The sequence below is a fragment of the Capricornis sumatraensis genome, chromosome 2, assembly GCF_032405125.1.
Source record: "Capricornis sumatraensis isolate serow.1 chromosome 2, serow.2, whole genome shotgun sequence".
In the NCBI taxonomy this organism is placed as follows: Eukaryota; Metazoa; Chordata; class Mammalia; order Artiodactyla; family Bovidae; genus Capricornis; species Capricornis sumatraensis.
This window is the reverse complement of record NC_091070.1, coordinates 76,122,870-76,144,186: the sequence shown is the minus strand read 5'-3', so window position 1 is coordinate 76,144,186 and position 21,317 is coordinate 76,122,870. Positions and strand designations below refer to the sequence as shown.

Here is a 21,317-nt window from a genome sequence, read left to right as displayed (position 1 = left end):
CCTTCGATAGCTCAGCTGGTAGAGCGGAGGACTGTAGGTCTACTACATGTGGTCATCCTTAGGTCGCTGGTTCGACTCCGGCTCGAAGGAAGTGCCTCACTTGCTTTTGCCTCATCATAAATGCCACCACCTCCTGGCACCTAGTGCCTCTGCCCTGCAAACTGGCCCTTGCCCGTGCACTACAAGAGCATCTTCATTCTCACTGGACAAAGCCAATAAAGCCCTTCCAGAGTCTCTTGTCCCTTCCCCAAATCCAAGGACACATGCCCTTCATCCAAAAGCAACCTAAGTAGACTGCCCCAACTACTTCAGCATCCCAAGTCCTTTAAGCTTTTATTCACGCACCTCTTCCTGGGGAGACAAGTGCCCCCTCTCCCACTACCACTTTGCTCAACAGGGACAGATTCCTGACAAACACGTGTCCGCACAGGAGCTGCCCACTGAAAGCCCTGGAGCCCAACAAGCACTTGGGTCATCTCATAGTTCATGGAAAACCAAGGCATTCTTCTTGAAAATCCTCCCACTCAGTTTCCTAGCGGGTGGGATGGAAGGAGGCGCTTAGAGGTGGTGTTCCTTTGAGGAGCAGTGAGGTTCCCGTTCCTTAGCCCCTCTCATTTTTGCAAAAACAAAGGACCTAGTGCTTGTCAGTGGAGAACATAGATAGGCACCCTTCGATAGCTCAGCTGGTAGAGCGGAGGACTGTAGACTTGATAAATGTAGACATCCTTAGGTCGCTGGTTCAATTCCAGCTCGAAGGAGGTGCACTGGTTACTTTTGCCCGATCATAAGGGCCACTAGTGAAATGTGTCCACTGACATATGCCCCCCTAGCCCCAAATACCCCTTTTCTCCTGCCTTAGGAGGCTGCCCCAACAAGGCACCCTGTTGACCCCCCCAAGCCCTTTAAACTTTTATTCACCCACTTCTCCCCAGGGACAGCAGCACCTGCTCTGCTAGCACCACTTACTCAACATGGATAGACCCAGCCACACAGTACCTGCCCGCCACAAGCCCTGGAGCCAGACAAGCACTAGGCCGTGAAATGGGCCATGGACAGTGAAGGCATTCTTCTTGAAAATCCTCCCATTCAATTTCTCTCTCCTACTCGGCCTAGTCCTAGGGTGGTCCCTTGCTTCTCTCTTCTGTCTAGCCCAACGGCAATCTCTGTGTGTCCTTGTCCATTTCTCCAACTTTCTCTCTGACTCTCTCTCTTTCTCTTTCTCCCTCATTCTCATGTTTGTTCTCTCTTTCTGTGTTTCCTTCGAATAATCCATAAATATATAGACATAGGGAGACTGAAAACCTCCATCACTATTCGTTTTATATACTGTGGGACAGGACTGCCACTCTGAGATTTACCAAGCCACTGCCAACTGTACACCTGCATTGAGAGCCACTGGCATTGGCAGCAGCAAAAGACACCAGGGCTCTCAGGATGGGGGAGAAGGCTTGAAGTCATGATGAAAACTTCAGAGGCCCGATTCACATCTCCTGTCAGAGAACGAGGCTGAGGCCATGGGAAAACTTCAAATTCCTTGAAACTTCACAGCTTTTCTGGTTGCTATAGGAAGCTTTGAGTTCCTTCTGAAAGACTAATGATTGCTCCTACTCTGTACAATGGTGGGAAAAACACGTGCACGGACTCCCCTGCTGCTTCTGATGGAAGACATAGAAATAGAGATGGAGATAAAGACAGAGACAGAAAGAGACCAAGGGTGATTGACTGCAAGCGGAGGGGGAGATAAAGAGAGAGGAGCAGAGTTTGTGAGCAAAAGGAAAGATTTAGAGTTGAGAGAGCCCCGAGAGTAGGAAAAGTGGGGGTGGAGGGGAGGGCAGACAGTGGTGGCTGAAAGCAGCTAGCAGAAGGGGCCAGGGTTTGATGGCTGGATGTGTGGTCTCGAGGGATACACCAGCTGTTCTCCTTACACAGATCAGTGGCCTGTGCTTTCTGACCAGCTGGCTTACTTAAGGGCTGGGCCCTAAGGCTACATACGCTGGGCCTTCCCACCAACCTCCATCCATCCCCACCGAGCCAGGCTGAAGAGGCGGTGGTGGCGGGGGGAGGGTTGTCAAGGCTTGTGGGTGCAGAGAGGAAAGCCAAGGTGTGGCCCTTGCTCTTACCCCTCTGTGGGAGGGAAACTTCTGAAGGTGGGAGATATGTTTGGAAAGCATGGGAAAGAGAACTGTCATGGGAGACTACAACGGTGATGGGCTTGTGACTCTGCAGTCCTGGGGCCCAGCTGCTGGCCTCCCCTGACCCCTGAGCCCACAAACTCCTTTTCAGTTAGGTTCTGCCTCTGCATTCAGACTGCATTTCCCCACACATTTTCCTCTCCAGATGAGCTGCCCCAGGACTTCCCATGTCCCACTGCTGACTAAAAGGGGCTGAGCCCAGGGCTGTGGTGTCTCCATGGGGGTGGTGCCACTGCTGTCCCACAGGAGACCTTCAGGAGAAAGGTTTTATTGCTCTGTGGCCACAAAGAGTCCCCAGCCTCGAATGTGACCTTCTGCAGAGTCCAGAGGGCAGGGACCAAAAAGAGATGCTACGGCTTTCGTTGGATATGTCCACAGACACCCCTACCTCCTCTCCCTCCCCCTCTCCATGGGAATTGGAGGTTCCCAGGTTTGGGGGAACTAACTTTGATGTTTGGGGGATGTAGCAGGGGCAGGGGAGTACCCATAGCTGGGAGATGGACTCTAATGACTTGGATACTCTAGGGTGAGCCCTAGCATGGTCAAATCCTCCTATCTGGAGCCTCACAGTGAGCAGTAGGGGACCTCGATGGACATGGCCCTCATCCTCACAGGAGCAGACCTGTGGGTCTTTCGATCAGGGGTGGTGACACAGGCATTGGAGGGCAGGTGACTTGGGTGTGGCTTGCAACACCTCTGTTCTACCTGTGCTGCGTGGGTGACCATGCACTGCTGGGGTGGCGAGCCCACACCAGATAGGATCTGAAAGGTTTTTCAAAGACTCCAAGTGGGGGCAAGAGGTCCAAGTCGGACAGCAGGGTGCTCTGGCTCCTCCCTTCGTCTCCCATGCCTATCCAGGAAGCCCACAGAATCTTGAGCTACTTCAGGGAGCAGCCGCCTCTGCCAAAGGAATCCCGGGTCTGTGGGCAAAGGAGGGTCACCAAGGCCCCAGACTGGGCTAGCCCAATCAACATCTTTCTGCATCACTTCCCAGGAAGCCTCACTGCACGGAAAAGCAAGACTAGATCTAGGTGGGCACCGAGGCCCCTCTCTGGAGTGAGTAACAGGTAAAGGAGATAAGAACCAGGGATGGGGGTTGGGGATGAGATAGATGGAAAGGGGGAAGGAACACCCATGGAGGCCCATGCTCCTCTTTAACAAGCAGTGAAGCTCCATTTTCTTGACCGCCTTCATTTCTGCAAAAGGAAAGCCCCAGTACTTGTCAGTGGAAGTACCTAGGTGTGCACCCTTCGATAGCTCAGCTGGTAGAGCGGAGGACTGTAGTATTTCATGAATATAGACATCCTTAGGTCGCTGGTTCGATTCCGGCTCGAAGGAAGTGCTTGGGTTTGTTTTTTTATCCGTCACGAAGACCGCTAGCGCCCTCTACCTCTGCCCTGTATATTGGCCTTGGCCCTTTCATCAGTAGATGACCCCCACTTTCACAGGACAGAGCCCTTCTGAAGCCAATTACCTACCTCTCCTTCCTGAAATCCACGGACAAATGCCCCTCAGCCTAACAACACCCCTTTGCTCCTGCCTTAGCAGGCTAGTTAGCCACCCTCTCAACCTCCCAAACCCTTTAAACTTTTATTCATATATCTCTCCCCAGGGAAAGCTGCACTTGCTCTTCCGCTACCACTTACTCAACATGGACAGATCCGTGACAGATAAGTGGCCACAGAGGAGCTACCCACCACAAGCCCTGGAGCCTGACAAGCACCCCTGCCATCACATGGGTCAGGGACAACCAAGGCGTTCTTCTTGAAAATCCTCCCATTCAATTTCCCTTTTCTGCTTGGCCTAGTGCTAGAATGGTCCTTAGCTTTTCTCTTCCGTCTAGCCCAACGGCTGTCTCTGTTTCTCTGTCCATCTCTCTCTTTCCAACTTTCTCTTTCTCTCTCTAGCTCTCTCTCTTCCTCACTCTCCAGAAAGGGAGAGAAGGTTACCAGGTTTGGGGGAACTAGCTTTGATATTTGGGGGTATAACAGAATGAGAGTGTGACCATGGTTGGGAGGTGGACGCTGGTGACTTGGACACTCCAGAGTGAGCCCTGCCATGACCCCACTCCTCCTGTCTGGGAACTTACAGCGAGCAGTAGCAGACCTTCGAGAACATGGACCTCGTCCTTGCAGGTGAAAACCTGCGGATATCTGGATCAGGAGAGGCCACACTGGCACTGGAGGCCACACTTGGGTGTGGCTTGCCATACTTCTGTGCGACATGAGCTGGGTGGGTGACCAAGCACTGTCGGGGTGGCAGGCTCACACCAGACGGGATCTTAAACATTTGTCCAAGACGCGGAGCAAAGGCAAGAGGTCCAAGCCTGACACTGGGGTGCTCTGGTCCTCCCTTCATCTGCTGTGCCTGCCAGGAAGCCCTCAGAATCTGGAGCTACATAAGGGAGCAGCCGGCTCTTGCCAAAGAGATATGGGTCTGTGGGCAGAGAAGGGGAGCCAAGTCCCCAGACTGGCAGCAGCATAACCAGGCTTCTGGGTGCCTAAGGGTGTGGTCTCCCCGTCTAGCCCGACATCCTTCCCCATCACTTCCCAGGAAACCTCACCGTGAGGAAAAGTGAGCCCAGCTCGTGGTGGCAACAGGGTCAGGTCAGCACCAGAGGGCAGGTCTGGGTTTGGGTAAGGGCTGGGGGAGACGCTCAGACACTCCTCGAGGGCCCCTCAGCGGATCCTACCTGGGTGGTAGGATCCTCTGCTTTCCTCCGCGAGCCGGCTCCCACCTCACCTACGCATCCATTTGGGTTTCAGTAACGCCCCTTTCTCCTCACCCTCTTTCCAGTTTTCTGGCCACAGAGGGGTGCTCTCCTGTTCTCTCTGAAGAAAGAGCCCAAGGGAGAGAAAATGAGTCAACAAGTGGCGGGCTGGGCTCAGATTCTGAAAATCGCTTCTCCGGGATGCCTGGCCACCACGGATCCCCGGCGTGTGCACGGCTCTTTGCCAAAGGACTTCCAGCCAACCCAGAGTATGTTGTACCCGGAGCCTGTTAAAGCCTTTTGGCTTTTGCCATTTCTCCAAAAAGGAAAGACCCAGCACGAACGCGTGTGCGCCCTTCGATAGCTCAGCTGGTAGAGCGGAGGACTGTAGATACAAAGCTGTAGACATCCTTAGGTCGCTGGTTCGATTCCGGCTCGAAGGAAGTGCAGTTGGTGATTTTGCTCCGTCGTGAAGGCCGCCGCCACCCCCGGGAGCCCAACAGCGCAAATTTACCCTTGCAAAGCAGGTTAGCATCTGAACTCTCACAGAATAGGGGCAGGAAAGCCCTTCTGCAGCCACCCTCACGGCGTCCTGTGAACTGGCGCCAAGGAATACATTTGCTTCTTCTCAAGTCCACGGCGTTCAGCGCAAAACAACAGCCCCTGGTCCCCCAACCATCGCTCCCACTTAAGGGGACAGTACCCCAACCTTCGAGCCCTTTTGCTTTTGCATCTTCTGCCTAGCACAGTGCTGTCTTTGATACCCACATTTCTGAATTCGTTTGCTACAATAGTTTTTTAGGGCGGATGGATTCTTTAGGATTTTCTACATATAAAAATCATAAAATCTCCTAGCAGAGATAGTTTTATTTCTTCCTTTCCAATTTGGATGCATTATATTGTATGCTGCTGCTACTGCTGCTAAGTCGCTTCAGTCGTGTCCGACTCTGTGCGACGCCATAGACGGCAGCCCACCAGGCTTCCCCATCCCTGGGATTCTCCAGGCAAGAACACTGGAGTGGGTTGCCATTTCCTCCAGTGCATGAAAGTGAAAAGTGAAGGTGAAGTCGCTCAGTCCTGTCCGACCCTCAGCGACCCCAAGGACTGCAGCCTACCAGGCTCCTCCGTCCATGGGATTTTCCAGGCAAGAGTACTGGAGTGGGGCGCCAGTGCCTTCTCTGATTATACTGTATAGTATGGTATATACTATATATCATTTTGTTTTGTTTCATTTTGTTTTATTCCATTCCATTCTATTTGCCTGAATTCCTTAGCTAGAACTTCCTTGTGTTGAATAGTGGTTGTCCACTCTTGTTCCTGAATTTAGGGAGAACGTTTTCAGTGTTTCACCACTAAGACTGATATTAGCTGCAGATTTTTCATAGGTGTCCTTTATCGTATTGAAGACGTTCCCTTGTATTCCTAGTTTGCTGAGTATTCTTATCAGGAAAGGATATCAAGTTTGTCTAATGCTTTTCCTTTATCAATTGGAATGATGATGTGTTTTCCCCCTCTATTTTGTTAACATGGCATATTATATTCATTTTCATATGTTGAACCACTCTTACATTCTTGGGGTATACCCCAATTGGTTTTAGTGTATAATCTTTTGACTATGCTGCTGGATTAGGTTTACTGGTATTTGGTTGAGGATTTTTGTATTTGCATTCATGTGGTACAATGGTGTATCATTTTCTTTTCTTCTTTTTATTTTTCTTCTAAATTTCATATGAGGCTAGTACTGGCCTCATAGAACAAGTTTGGAAGCATTCCCTCCTCTGCCTTTTGGAAGAGTTTGAGAAGGATTGGAGTTAATTTTTCTTTAAATGTTTGGTAGAATTCACTAATAAAGCCATCTGATCCTGAATTTTTCTTCGATAGGTTTTCAATTATTTCTTTAATTTCTTTATTTGCTATAGATCTGTTCAGATTTTCTATTTTTCAAAGAAACTTTTGAGTGAGTTTTGATAGTTTGTGTGTTTCTAGAAATTTTTCCATTTCATCTCGGTTATCTAATTTGTTGGCATATAGGTGTTAATAGTATTCTCTTACAGTATTTTTTATTTCTATAAGGTCAGTAGTAACATCTCCACTTTAATTCCTGATTTCAGTAATCTGATGGGTTTTTTTTCTTTTGTTTTTTTCCTTTGTCAGTCAAGCTAAAGATTTGTCATTTTTTTTTTCACGTTTTCAAAAATCAACTTTTGGTTTTGTTGATTTTGGTTTTTTAAATTATTTTTCATTATCGCTCCTCTAATCTTTATTATTCCTTCCATCTGCTTGCTTTGTTTGTGTTTAGTTTGCTCTTCTTTTTTCTTAAAACTTTTCTTCTTAAACATTTTTTTCAACCTTCAGATTGAAGGTTAGGTTATTGATTTGAGATTTTTTTTTAATGTGCATTTATGGAGAAGGCAATGGCACCCCACTCCAGTACTCTTGCCTGGAAAATCCCATGGATGGAGGAGCCTGGTAGGCTGCAGTCCATGGGGTCGCTGAGAGTTGGACACTTGGACACGACTCAGTGACTTCACTTTCACTTTTCACTTTCATGAACTGGAGAAGGAAATGGCAACCCACTCCAGTGTTCTTGCCTGGAGAATCCCAGGGATGGGGGAGCCTGGTGGGCTGCCGTCTGTGGGGTCTCAGAGTCGAACACGACTGAAGCGACTTAGCAGCAGCAGCAGCAGCATGGCGCTAAATTTCCTTCTGAACATTGCTTTTGCTGCATCCTTTAAGTTTTGGTATGTTGTGACTTTCTTTTCACTTATCTCTAAGTATTTTCTAATTTCTCTTGTGTTAGCTAATTTGACACACTTGTTGCTCAAAACTGTGTGGTCTAAGTTCTTTCTGCTATTGATTTGTAGTTTCATTACATGGAGATCAGAAAAGGCACTTGTGTAATTTCAACAGTTTAATTTTATTGTGACTAGTTTCGTGGCCCAAAGTCTGTCTTGGAGAATGTTCCATCTGTATTTCTGAGGGAGATATATTCTGTTGTCATTGGGTGAAATGTTCTATGTGTGGTCTCTGAGATCTGCACTGTTAGGTCAGCTTACCGTGTTGAAGTCTTCTATTTCCTTATTTATCTTTTGTCTAGTCTCCATTGTTTACACTGGGGTGTCGAAGTCTCCAACTATCATTGTAGGGCTGTTCAAATCTTTTTTTCATTTAAAAAATTAGAGGTAGGTTTTCTTATTAACAAGTTTTGCAAGTTCTTAATATAGCTGGATACTATTTTACCTTTGTTAGATATGTGATTTTAATATATATAATTTTCCCAACTTATAATTTGTTTATGTGTTGTCTTAATAGTATTTTTTTGAAAAAGAAAACTTGTAATTTTGATGAAGTTCAATTTATCAATTTTTCTTTTATGAACTGTGCTTTTGATTTAGTTTCTCTTAAATCTGCCTAAATCAAAGTCACAGAGGTTATATCTTATTTTGTACTTTTAGAAATTAAAATTGCTATAGTTTTGCATTTAAGTCTATGAATCATTTTTTACTTAGTTTTTATAAGTCTAAGATGTAGATTAAAGTCCATTTTATCATATGAATATCCAACTGTTCTTTCGATATTTGTTGAAAAGACTATACTTTTTCCGCTGAATTTCCTTTTCTCATTGAAAATCAAGTGGCCATACATGTGTGGGTCTATTTCTGCACCATTCTGTTTCATAGATATTTGTCTGCCCTTATGTCACCTAACATTTCTCTCATATATTTTGTCTCTTAGTTCTATGTTCTTTAAGATAGTCTTCAGCCAATCCTGAAGTACCTGTTTTCTCTAAGGTTGCTTGTCCTGTTTTATCCTTCTTTTCACACTGTGGTTATTATACTCAAGGCCAGATTATACATAGGTATGAGTTAACATATATGAATTAAGGACTACAGAATAATCTCCCATTCATATTTTAGATTTGTATCGTATTTCTTGTCCTTTTTATTCAATTCTATGTGCTATTTTTTCTCCTGGAAGTTCCTCTTATGTAAAATTTAATAATGGAACTCAATCTTGTTTTCCTATGTTATTTACTTACCCTTTTAAAATATGAAAAGGAGAAAGAAGAAGGGAGAGAAAAGCAATCTTTATTTTAAGAAATTTTATCATAAATGAAAAAGACAATCTTCTGTATTCAATATTTTCTTTAAATCCTATCTCCCCATTCTGAACTGTGATTCCGTGTGAATAGCGGTATTTCTATATTGCCTCCACTACTTTTGGGTCAGAAAGCAAGTTGTTTCTGGGAAGCTTGAATTCCTCCTGGAGTTGATAGTTCATTAGAGTTTTACATTTCCTGGCTCAGAGTAGGCCACATGGTATCTGACATTCCCCAGTGGTTGGTTGGCTAATTTTGTGGAAATTGAGTTGCCATCTTTAGGGAAATATTTCTGACATTCATTAATTTTTAACTGCAGACATTTTGTATTTAATCTAAAAACTTTGAGTTTTCTCGAAATATATACCTGATTGTTGCTACATATTTCTGACACTTTTTCATTATGAAAAATTTCAAACATTCTAAAAATAGAGAAAATGGTATAATGAATAACGGTGTAACAAACTCATAGTTCCATGAATTACCGAATCATGGCCATGCTAATTTCATCTATACCTCCACTCATTTTTTTGGAAGCACATCCCAAGTATCATATCATTTTGCTATAAATTATTTTCTATACAGTTACCACAACAGGAATTTTACTGATGAGGAAAACTAAAGTCAAAGTGATATTAAAAGATGATTAAAATAGAAGTATAATTCGAGAATATTGAAATTCCATCATTCAACAGAGTTGTCAAGCTAGTAGTCTCCTTAGTTTAAATATTTTCCTTCTGTTCTCCATATAATGTCAGGGAAAGTTTTCCAGGGTATCTTAAAAGTGAGTAATAAGGTACAGAACAGAGTAAGAAAGTCACAGGTAAAGAATTAAGCATTTTGACATTTGCTTACATATACACAAAACAACAGTAGAAAGTTGTGCAATAAAATAATGAAAATGGTTAATTAGGGAAGGGATATAGGATGGGTGGAGGGAGGAGGAGAATTAGAACTTTAAAAATCTATACATTGTTGTATTTTTAAGCCATTTGAGTATGTTTTATATTTTTAAAATAAATATGATCTTTTCTTCTAGAATGTACTATCTCATGCAAAAACTAGGATATTCCTATGATCAAGTCAGTTTGAAAGTATTATAACAATACCAAGATCATTGTTAATTGGACAGATAGCTATGTCGTTTTTTTAAAAATTGCCTGACTTTATAGTTAGAGCCTTAAGTTTCATAGTTTAATTAAATGTTAAAAACATATATGGCTTAAGTGTGCTTTACTAGCGCTCAGATTTCATGCGTCTCTCTTCACTTCGACCTGTCTTCCTTGCAGCTCAACAAACAGGAGCCTCAGTTTCTCGTTTAGTTTTGTTCAGCTTACCTCAACCAGGTCTACCTGTTTGTGATCTCACTATTTCCTCAGAATCTAAAGTGAGGAAACTTCTCATGCCTCATTCATGTTTCCAGTTAGGTATTTTCTTTTCTCTAAAAAAGAATATGTCCAGAAGAATGGAATTCAGTCAAACTGAGTCTCAGGGGGACCTCTGTACAACCAATCCTCCATACTCATGGGTTCTGCATCTGGGAACTCAACCAACCGTGGATTTAAAATAATCAGGAAAAAAAAATCCAGAAAGTTTCAAAATGCAAAGCAAATTTGCTATACCAACAACTATTTACATAGCATTTACATTGTGTTGTGTGTGTGTGTGTGTGTGTGTGTTAGCCACTCAGTCGTGTCTAACTTCTTGCAATCCCATGGACTATAGCCCGTCAGGCTCCTCCATCCATGGAATTTCTCCAGGCAAGAATACTGGAGAGGGTTGCCATTTCCTACTGCATTACATTGCATTAGGTATTATAAGTAATCTAGAAATGATTTAAAGTATAGCTTACCCTTGAACAACATGGGTCTGAACTGAATGAGTCCACTTACTTGTGGATTTTTCCAATAAATATAGTACCTACTTTTTCATTTTACATATCCTTAAATTAACTAGCTATGAGAGTAAGTTTCTTTTCTCTTAAAGATCACAATATGTGGAATCAAAATAAATCAAAAGGATTTGAGTACTGATTCTGACCAAACTGTTTCAGGTTTCTGCTCTTGGGTAAGTCATTTATGAATTCCTCTGTTTTTGAGGCAGAAATATCAGTATGTGGGTTTTCAACTACACAGGAATTGGCATTCCTAAACCTCCCTCCCACTGCATTTTTCAAGAGTCAACTTTATATGGAAGATATGTGCAGGTTATATTCAAATACTATTCCATTCTAATCAAGGGGCTTGAACACTCATAGTTTTTTTGATATCCCCAGGGGGTTCTGGAACCAATCTGATGGAGATAATAAGAGACAACTCTACTCTTCTTCCTCTCAGCTTGACTTAACTGGTTTTCATCTCACAATACCAGCTGCTCCTCAAGCCTAGGGTTCAGAGTAGTTTAATTCACTTATTTATTGAGCACCTAATGTGTTCCAGGCACTATGTTTGGTGGTTGTTATTATACTAAAATATAATTCCTGTCCTACAAGTTCAGAATCTGGCATGAGACACAAATGAGAAAGTAGAGTTCCAATTAGGTATTGAGACTTAGTTTAGCAGAACCAGCCATGGATCAGGTTGGAGAGTGGGCAGGAGGTGGGGTTAAGCTTCTCAGAAAAGAAGCTGATGTGTGTCAGAGTAAACTGAGTTCTAGAACATGAACAGGAATTTGTCAAGTCTTTATTCAAGGACATAAAGTGGACACAGATAGAAAAATGTGAAGAGTGGTTCAGAATTCTGAACAGTGTTTTAGGTGTGTGTGTTATTTATTAGAAGATAAGGTCCAAGGCTGGGAGAAGCAGTAAAAGCTAGGGATGGTGCAGGAAAGTTTCTCTTATCCCACCCTTGGGGCTACTATTGCTTCCCAACCCAAAGGCCAGGGGAGGGATTCTCAATACCAGTGTAAATCCTCAGGGAGAAAACACAATGCTTCTGTTATTGGGATATAAATATTTCCCATGAGTGCTGTGCAGGAGAAAGACGGATGTTGGCTATGGTCCTCCACAACTGGTCAAACTCCATTCTTTCTCTCATTACTGTACTGTATTGCCCAGTACTTTCGCAGCTGCTGGTTTGGGATGAGTGACAGATGAAAGCAGAAGCATTCCCACTCAACCTTTGTTAAAGATCAGCCTCCTTTTCATCAAGCATGAAGTCTGAGAAACTTCTGTTGAATTGCAAATCTCTCTTGTGTCTTCAAGGAATTATTTTCTCTCTTTCTTATGGCTTTATTTCCTCACCAATTGGATCTCTTTTCTTTAGCAGGCACTGCTGCTAGTTGGGCTTCTAATGTTTGGTTCAGTAAATCCTCATTTTGGGGCATCACCACTGGAAACTCAAGTTTTTTTAATTGGAGGATAACTGCTTTATAGTGTTACGGTGGTCTCTGCTGTATGCGAATTAGTCATAATTATATACAATATATGTAATATATTATACATATATTATATATATCCCCTCCCTCTGTCACCCATTCCACCCTTCTAGGTTGTCAGAGTTCCATGCTGGGCTCCATGTGTTATACAACAGCTTCCCGCTAATTATCTATTTTATACATGATCATGTATAGGTGTCATTGCTACTTTCTGCATTTGTCCTAACCTCTCCTTCCTGCTGGAGAAGGAAACGGCAATCCACTCCAGTACTCCTGCCTGGAAAATCCCATACCAGGTTCCTCTGGTAGGTTACAGTCCATGGGGTGGCAAACAGTCGGCCACAACTGAGCAATTTCACTTTTCTTTCACTTTCTCCTTCCCGCGCTGAAACTCAAGTTTTGCATGAAGGATCCTACTTGTCAATAGATGGACTGGTTAGAAATCAACCACTTCTTCAGTCTTCTTCCCTGCACTCAGGCTCATGCCAGGAGCCAGGGAGGACAGGGTCTCAAACAGAAAAACTGATAGTTTGTACATAAAACTCACCAGCAAAAAAGGTGAATATCTGGATTTAAATGGAACATTTTTCAACCATTAGAGACGAAAGGAGCTATAGGTAAGTGCATGAAGTCTTTTCATAGATAGATGAGTGGTTTAAACCCTCCATATCCACTCCTTGCCTTCAAGCCTCATGCTATTTTTTTAGTGACATACCTTGGAGCACTATGAGATCATTGTATTTCACTTGAAGTGTACCTGTTCAAACCTCAGGCAGTGATCAGATTGTGGAAGAAACTCCTTATACAGGGAGGAGAGGGTGGACCCTAACGGTTGACCTGGCCACGGCCACAAGAAGGGACAATGTGATGCGACCTCCTTAGGATCAGAAAGTCCCTTTATTTACGAGGCAGAAGAAAAGCTTTGAAGAATTATACCCAAGAGGAACGCACAAAAGAAGCAGCAGATTATCCACCTGCAGCCTCTTTTCCCAAGTGCTTTGCCCATCCTCAGGAACTCCAAGTGTGCCAGGCTATTGTCAGCCTCACAGTAGAAGTCATGGGAAGGACTCCAGGATGGAGCAGGACATTTCAGTCATAAAAAGGGAAAGAAAATGCTTGCAGGGTGATCCTCACCTTCATGGAGATATCAAGAATTTTAGGGGCAGGTAGGAAGAATCCTTTCTATATTTTGGTTTGGGGCTCATCTTCTTCTCACTTAAGGGATAATCAGTTTCAGTATTTCAGACAGCCACAAAGAATCCTCTATGAGGGGACCAGTCCTATTGCATTTCACTCCATTACTTATTTTCTGTGCTTCAACTGCCACGTACTATGCTCACATACTGCTCTTTTCCATTAAAAACCTCCTGTCTCTCCTATCAAATCTATACTTATTTTTAGTATTTATTTTAGGTATCACCTTTCTCCAGAATAGTTTCTGTCTAAGTTTCAGCTCGGATTCCTTCCCATGTGCCCCCTCAAGTCCCCTGGGCTTACCTGTGACACTTCACGTGTGACACATTTTACCTTTTCTGTCATTCTCATCAGGCAGTGAGCTGCATGAGGGTAGTGACAATATTGCCTTACCTTCGGATCAACGAACCTAGCACCTGAGACATAATCAACCTAGAACAAAAGCTGAATGGTTTTACTGCTAATAAGGTAATCTCTATAGAGGCTACAGGGAGATGAGATGTTGAATGAAATCTCTAGAGGAAAAGACCACAGAATTGCTTTATCCTAAACAAAACGTACAAAAGTTTTCCTGCTTGGGTGGGAGCCACAGGTGAGAGATTGTAAGTAGAGAGGTGGCACTAGTGGTAAAGAACCTGCCTGCAAATGCAGGAGACGTAAGAAATATGAGTTTGATCCCTGGGTCAGAAAGATACCCTGGAGAAGGAAATGGCAATCTACTCCAGCTCGTGGACAGAGGAGCCTGGCGGGCTTTAGTCCATGGGGGTCACAAAGAGTCATGTCCATGGGGTTACAAAGACTCATACTCGACTGAAGCAACTTAACACACAAACTTTATTGCAAATGAAGACTGCTGGGTGTGCTAGAGGAATGTAGGGCTGACAGAGAACCAAGGACTTAAGGTCATTTCTCATGCTTTGCATGGCTAATGGTGATCAGTTTTCTCCTAGTAACTGAGGCTTTAAAAACAAATTTCAGAATATCATTGATTTGTTCTTATAATTGGCGTTAGTCTTCAGAATTGGAATTACGAGAATCAGTTGGTAAGGACTTAATTTCTGAATTTATTAGAAATTCAGGAATTCCTAATTTTGTCTCTGGCAAGTCATCTAATAGGGCCCAAGTTTGAAGAGACTTAGCTTGGTATTATGGACTGAAAAAGCTTGAGAAACTCATCTTAACATTCCCCAGAATATTTGGCTTGAAGTTGGCACTAAATTAAAATATGCGGATAACTGACTGATTGAATCAGTGTGGTTTATCCCTATTTTCCCTTTTAAATATAACTTGCTTTAAATAGGCAAGCACTTCGTGACAAACTGAGTTCTGTTAGACCGTTGGGTTGCAGGAGAAAGTCTCCATGAAAAGGTAATATTGTATAATAAATGTACTAATGGCCTAGATTCCTGTGACTCATTCTACAGCTGAGCAGATGAAAGACAAACAAGGCTGGATTAATTGACTATCTTCCAAGGGAAGTGGCAAGACAAACGTAGACTCTGGTGCCCTAACTTAGAGTCCAGAGCTTTCTCTATCACATCGTTTGTCAGCTAAGTGCTGGCAACTCTTTGCATTATGAATTCATTTGCTCCTTACAGCATTTTACAATTGAGTTGCGCAGAAATGTTAAGTAACTTTTCCAAGGCTACTCTGCTAGTAAGTGTAGATGCTGGGATTCAAAGCCAGGCAGTCTGGCTTAAGTTCTGGTTGAATGGGAATCACATTCTTCACAAAATCATTTTTCTTAATTTTTGTCCAGCTCAATGGATATTGTTATTATAATAATGAGATATCACCATTTGGGATCTTAGAATAGTAGATGCGAAGATGGAACCTCCTGTCATCTTCACACCTTAGTTTTAGCTACCATTTATAGGAAATCTTCCTCAGCTCTAAAAATCAATTAGATGAGGACCTCAGGTCCTTCAAATCATTTAAAAAAATTTTTATTGGAGTATAGTTGATTTACAATGTTGTGTTAGTTTCAGCTGTACAGCAAACTGAATCAGTTATACGTGTACATATATCCACTCCTTTTAGATTTTTTCCCAGTTAGGCCATTACAGAGTATTGAGTAGAGTTCCCTGTGCTATATAGTAGGTCCTTATTAGTTATCTATTTTATATATAGTAGTGTGTATATGTCAATCCCAATCTCCCAATTTATCCCTCCCCCGACTCCTTCATAACCATAAGGTTTTTTGTTTTACATCTGCAACTATAGTTCTGTTTTATAGATAAATTCATTCATCATACCCATTTTATTTTTTTAGAATGCACATTTAAGTCATAGCATACAACGTTTCTCTTTCTCTGGTTTACTTCACCAGTATGACACTCTCTAGGTCCACCCGCGTCGCTGCAAATGGCATTATTTCATTCTTCTTTGTGACTGAGTAATTTTGCATTGCATATATGAGTCACATCTTCTTTATCCATTTGTCTGTTGATGGACATTTAGGTTCTTCAAGTATTAATAGGATCTGTGACTAGAGAAAGTGGAGCTTCGTGTGCCATATCATGATAAAATAAATTTTAGGATTGTTTGGAGAATCCTCACCAGGACTGTGTTCATGCTATTGCACAGATGGGAAAGATAATGGCTCCTGGTGGAAACCATAGCAGTGGTATAACCGAGTTCATCCTGGCGGGTTTCCCAAATCTCAATAGCACAAAAGCAGAACTGTTTTCTGTCTTCCTTCTTGTTTATCTGCTGACTCTAACAGGTAATGTGTTGATCGTCGGGGTGGTAGGAGCTGATACTCACCTGCAGACTCCCATGTACTTCTTTCTAGGCAACTTGTCCTGCCTAGAGATTCTGCTCACTTCTGTCATTATTCCCAAGATGCTGAGCAATTTCCTCTCAAGGCAAAACACTATTTCCTCTGCTGCATGTATTACCCAGTTCTATCTCTACTTCTTTCTTGGGGCCTCTGAGTTCCTACTGTTGGCTGTCATGTCAGTGGATTGCTACCTGGCCGTCTGTCATCCTCTGCGCTACCCCTTGCTCATGAACGGGGCTGTGTGCTTCCGAGTGGCCTTGGCCTGCTGGGTCGGGGGGCTCCTTGCAGTGCTTGGCCCCACAGTGGCTGTGGCCTTGCTTCCTTTCTGTGAACAGGATGCTGTGGTGCAGCACTTCTTCTGTGACAGTGGCCCTCTGCTCCGCCTGGCATGCACCAACACCAAGGAGCTGGAGGAAACGGACTTTGTCTTAGCTTCTCTTGTCATCATAGCCTCACTGATGATTACTGCCGTGTCCTACGGTCACATAGTCCTAGCTGTCCTGCGCATCCCCTCAGCTTCAGGCCGGCAGAAGGCTTTCTCTACCTGTACCTCCCACTTGATGGTGGTGACCCTCTTCTATGGAAGTGCCATTTTCCTATACGTGCGGCCATCACAGAGTGGCTCTGTGGATACCAACTGGGCAGTGACAGTGGTAACAACCTTTGTGACACCGCTGCTGAACCCATTCATCTATGCCTTACGGAACGAGCGAGTAAGACAAGCTTTGAAGGACACGTTTAAGAAGGTAATAGCAGGATTTTGGTGGCATCTTTCACTTGCAAAGAGTTTCAACAAGAAAATAGTGAGGTGAAAGTGAAGGGACGTCATCACTTAAGGGATGTCCTAAGTCCAAGCCTTCTTTGTTATCTTCTCATTGTCTCCTCATCATGGATATTACCACATGACCAAATTTTGGAACCACTAAAGAACTACAAAGGCATCAAATCCATCCTTCTTCTCTTTCAGGCAAAAATCCTTGATTCTATCTCATATAAATTCACATTATTATTGATTTATTGTAGTCAATACCGTTATAAGAACCTCCAACCTGTGCAATCTTAACCTATGGGTCCATAGTCACCAGAGAATCTAAGAATGAGCTTCAGAAAGTGTATAAGCACTATTATTATGCAAACATATATATCTGAGCCTATATGCGCTTGTCTGGGAAGAGGATATATAGCTTTAATTCAATTCCTAAAGAGTTCATGTAGGATTGTCACCAAAAGTTAAAAACTAATTCTCATTAGAGTCTTTAAATTATTTATGAAAATCAAGAATCTTAAGAAAAATGTCCTATAATCATAGAAATAAATAGATTAACTGTATATTTTTGTACATACTTTCTGAAAAATATTGCATTCACTGTTAGGTGGAAAAGAGAAGGGACTTATTTTCCTCTTCATGGCAATTTCAGATGCCTTTGGAAAAGCAGATCAAAAAGGAAGCTTATGCATAGTAGCATTTAATGTGGTTTCCTAATTTACACTGTATTATAAAGGTGAATTAAAGATATATTCATTCATTTTTTCAGTGGATTATGTTGCTTTAATTTGTCCATATTTTTATTACATTTGAATATCTGTTGTCCTCATTCATCTTTTATTTTTAGTAAAATGGGGATGGAATGAGGACTTTCAATATAAAACTATTAAGAATATCAGCTGTGGACTTCCCTGGTGGCTCAGATGGTAAAGCGTCTGCCTACAATACAGGAGACCTGGGTTTGATCCCTGGGTTGGAAAGATCTCCTGTATCAGTAGATTGTGTTGCTTTCATTTGTCCATCTTTTTATTACATTTGAATATCTGTTGTCCTCATTCATCTTTTATTTTTAGTAAAATGAGGATGGAATGAGGACTTTCAATATAAAAAAAATTAAGAATATCAGCTACTGTTGTACCTACCAAGAATCAGATTTTGTGTTACATTTTATCTACTTCATTGTATATTTGAAAGGAAATGGAGGTTCTTATTTGTGGTGACCTTGAAATCTTGGACAAATGTTTATGTATGTATATATGTATGTATGTATTCAATCATTCAACAAAGGTTTTTTAAGCATCTTTGTTGGATACTGTGATACAGTAATATATGTTATTATATATAGTGTCTTTATTATATATAAGAAGAAGAATAAGCAATGGTTCCTAACCTCAAGCGACTTTGATCTTAAAGGGGAAGACTAAGAGACAAATAATAATTCAAAGACAGGGGATGATAAGGAGGTTTACAAAATAACATTGGAGGTCATATGAAAACTGATTTATCCTGTTAAGTATTTTCTTGTTAGAGAAGCTTTCGGAAGCTATCGTTCACTACATGGGAATTAACTCCATGTTGGAGTGCATTTGTATACATAGACATAATGCTTAGAAAAAATAAGTATCAAAATATGGACAGGACATTAACCTCAAAATAATGTTGCAAAATTGGCAAACTGAGCATTAATATGCAAAGAAATAGCCATAAAGTTTCAATGGTCACTAGAAATAGTGATGCTTTTATCTGGTTCTATTAGTAATACACAAACACACACACTAAATATTTCGATCCTGAAAGATTCCTGATTGAGAACTAGACGAGTGGAAAGAATAAGAATAAGCACTAATTTGAGAGGGGAAAAAGAATTCTTCTGGAATGATCTAGAAGTGTTGCCCAGAGAGCAGAAGAGATATTGCCTTAAAAGCTACCTAATTTCATGGAGCATAAAAACCGGAAGTCAATCCCAGAGATCACAAAATAAGAGGAAGCTAAAAATAAGAATGTGTTCCAAACACACAGAACACAGCCTGGTACCTAGGAGGTGCCCAAGAAAGTTGACTTTGTACCGTGTCTGTCTAAGCAGGAACTACATTATCTGGAATTTTCCTTTCTATATGGATCTAAATTTCTATATGGATGTGGTGAAATTTTCAGTGAGATTTAGAAGATGAAAATGTCACACACAACAACCACTGTGTTCTGAAGATTGGCATAGAATGCCAGGCTTTGTTGCAGCTTGCACTTGTCGATGCAACAGAGATGCTATTCTGCTAGTCTGCTTTTTACTCCTTGGTATGGGCTTCTGTTGGACCCACAACTCCTCTAGCACAAATGAATCTCCTCCTCCATCTCTTGGGCCAAGTGCATGCGTAGTTCTATGATGAAGGCAGCCAGCTTCTCCTGCAGATCTCCCATATCAACAAGGTTGGAGACAGTGAGAGACGGATGTAGGTCCCAGTTTTCCCTTTTTATTTCATTTTGTCTTTATGGATTTCATGGTGTAAGTTTGAATCATTCTCCCCTCACTTCAATGCCCATTTGTCCTTACCTGTTCACCCCCAGGGTTACAGATTCAGGCCCAACACTTGTCACATAAGCAAGAGCTTGATATAAACTTTTTCATCAGTTCCCAGAATTGTAATAAATCTCTTATTCATCACTACTTACAGTGCTTCCACTTTGATTGAATCCTAAATGATACAATTTTTTTTTGCAATAATAAGCTGCAGCATTTCTCCTGTTTCCCATTATTTTTCAAACTTCTTAAAGACAGAGACTGGATCATATCTGAATTTGTTTCCATGCCATCCAGAAGAGTACCTGGTAATTTGGAACACAGCAAAGTCTCATTACTTTTTTGTTTCTTGTAGGGAAAAATTACATAAGGAATGAAAAAGTGTCAAATAAGTATGCTCAATAGTGATTTGCTGGGGACACTTTTGTATAATTCAAAGGGGATCATGCTGACAATAGGTTATTAAAGGCCCATATTGGCATAGGAGTAACATAGTTATAGGCACCATAGGAGGTGAGGAAGACAGTTTAGTAGCTCTAAGATTGTACAGGCCCTGAGTCTATGGCTGAGCTCCTGAGTGGGCCTTGGAGCAGATGAGTTCAGTAGCTATACATACATAGTCAAGACCTTCCTTAAAGATCCTCATTCCAGGAAAACCATGATTTTGTGAAGTTTTGCATATGGATATTTCCCCTGGATTCCCCATCTTAAAAAAAAAAAAAAAAAAGCATTGCGGCTATAGGAACTATTTCAAGATCTGCCAATACAGAAAAGATTTTAGCAGTAAAGACTTTGACAAGTTTTCCAGATGTTCTCTGTGACTCCTAACATTCCCCAAGCAGTGAGGATGACATAGTGGGTCTCAACACCAACAAGCAACAAAATTACTTGTTGGAAGTGTCATCAGTAAAATAAACTCTGAACTCAGACTCTTAGCTGTAGAAGCTGGTGCTGCTCCTCTCAAGTAGAACCCAGAAGATAAAGTCCCAATTTCCACCACTATAGAAAAAAGTACCTACTGAATCTTTAGCCAGGTGCTCTGTTTCTGATTCCCAATGGACATTACTTTCTCAAAGATCAAAAGATCTTATTTGAGATAAGAAATCCCCACATCTCTCCCACATAAGATCATCTTAAACTATTTCTGCTTTTCAGAACTAATTTTCCTTTATCTCCCCCTTCAAGCTGCCTGGGTATTCTTTAATTTGCTCCTTCAAGCCTTTTTTTCAAGTGCTAAAGAGTTCCTTGTCTTGACTGTAGCCAGTATTTCTGCTTCTTACCATGATAATGGAAGGAGGATGGAAGGAGGATAATGGAAGGAAAGTGGCACAGATGCCACTTTCATGTGTGCTCCAGATAAAAACCCTTAAGAGTCAGAACATACCAAGGTCAAGGAGTGCACTTTTGGCAACCCCAAGATACCTTTGCCCAGGTTTCAGGTCAGGGCAGCAAAAGATCCACTGATTGTCCTTGAGTGGACAATTAAATAATTGTGAAGCTCTCCCAAGTCCTCCAAGCTAAATGTGTGAACTGTCTAGGTCCTCCCCTTCTCACTCAAGATACTAAGAAGAAAGATTTACTTATCTGTCCACACCTTCCCCTCATTCTTCATTCCATGCAGCACAGTCATCTTCCCTAAACTTTTTGCTTTAAATGCTGGTAAAGATTGTTAGTGGGCCCTAAG

The 21,317-nt window shown here is 42.2% G+C and overlaps 1 protein-coding gene and 4 non-coding genes across 5 annotated transcripts; all 5 read left to right on the top strand.

Annotated features, from left to right (window-relative positions):
• TRNAY-GUA (transfer RNA tyrosine (anticodon GUA)) lies at positions 1-90 on the top strand. Its single transcript is given in 2 exon segments — positions 1-37; positions 55-90. It is a non-coding gene; the product is annotated as a tRNA-Tyr (tRNA).
• A 578-nt stretch (positions 91-668) lies between these two features.
• Positions 669-758, top strand: TRNAY-GUA (transfer RNA tyrosine (anticodon GUA)). Its single transcript is given in 2 exon segments — positions 669-705; positions 723-758. It is a non-coding gene; the product is annotated as a tRNA-Tyr (tRNA).
• Positions 759-3,439: 2,681 nt separating this feature from the next.
• Positions 3,440-3,530, top strand: TRNAY-GUA (transfer RNA tyrosine (anticodon GUA)). The gene is given in 2 exon segments: positions 3,440-3,476; positions 3,495-3,530. It is a non-coding gene; the product is annotated as a tRNA-Tyr (tRNA).
• A 1,726-nt stretch (positions 3,531-5,256) lies between these two features.
• Positions 5,257-5,345, top strand: TRNAY-GUA (transfer RNA tyrosine (anticodon GUA)). Its single transcript is given in 2 exon segments — positions 5,257-5,293; positions 5,310-5,345. It is a non-coding gene; the product is annotated as a tRNA-Tyr (tRNA).
• A 10,823-nt stretch (positions 5,346-16,168) lies between these two features.
• OR6S1 (olfactory receptor family 6 subfamily S member 1) lies at positions 16,169-17,164 on the top strand. The gene has a single exon (XM_068993123.1). It carries the CDS (start codon positions 16,169-16,171, stop codon positions 17,162-17,164), a length of 996 nt encoding a protein of 331 aa, XP_068849224.1.
• Positions 17,165-21,317: the final 4,153 nt, after the last annotated feature.

Bases quoted from the DNA above. Each gene is read 5' to 3' on its own strand.
- OR6S1 (XM_068993123.1), top strand. From the start codon at position 16,169: ATGGCTCCTGGTGGAAACCATAGCAGTGGTATAACCGAGTTCATCCTG.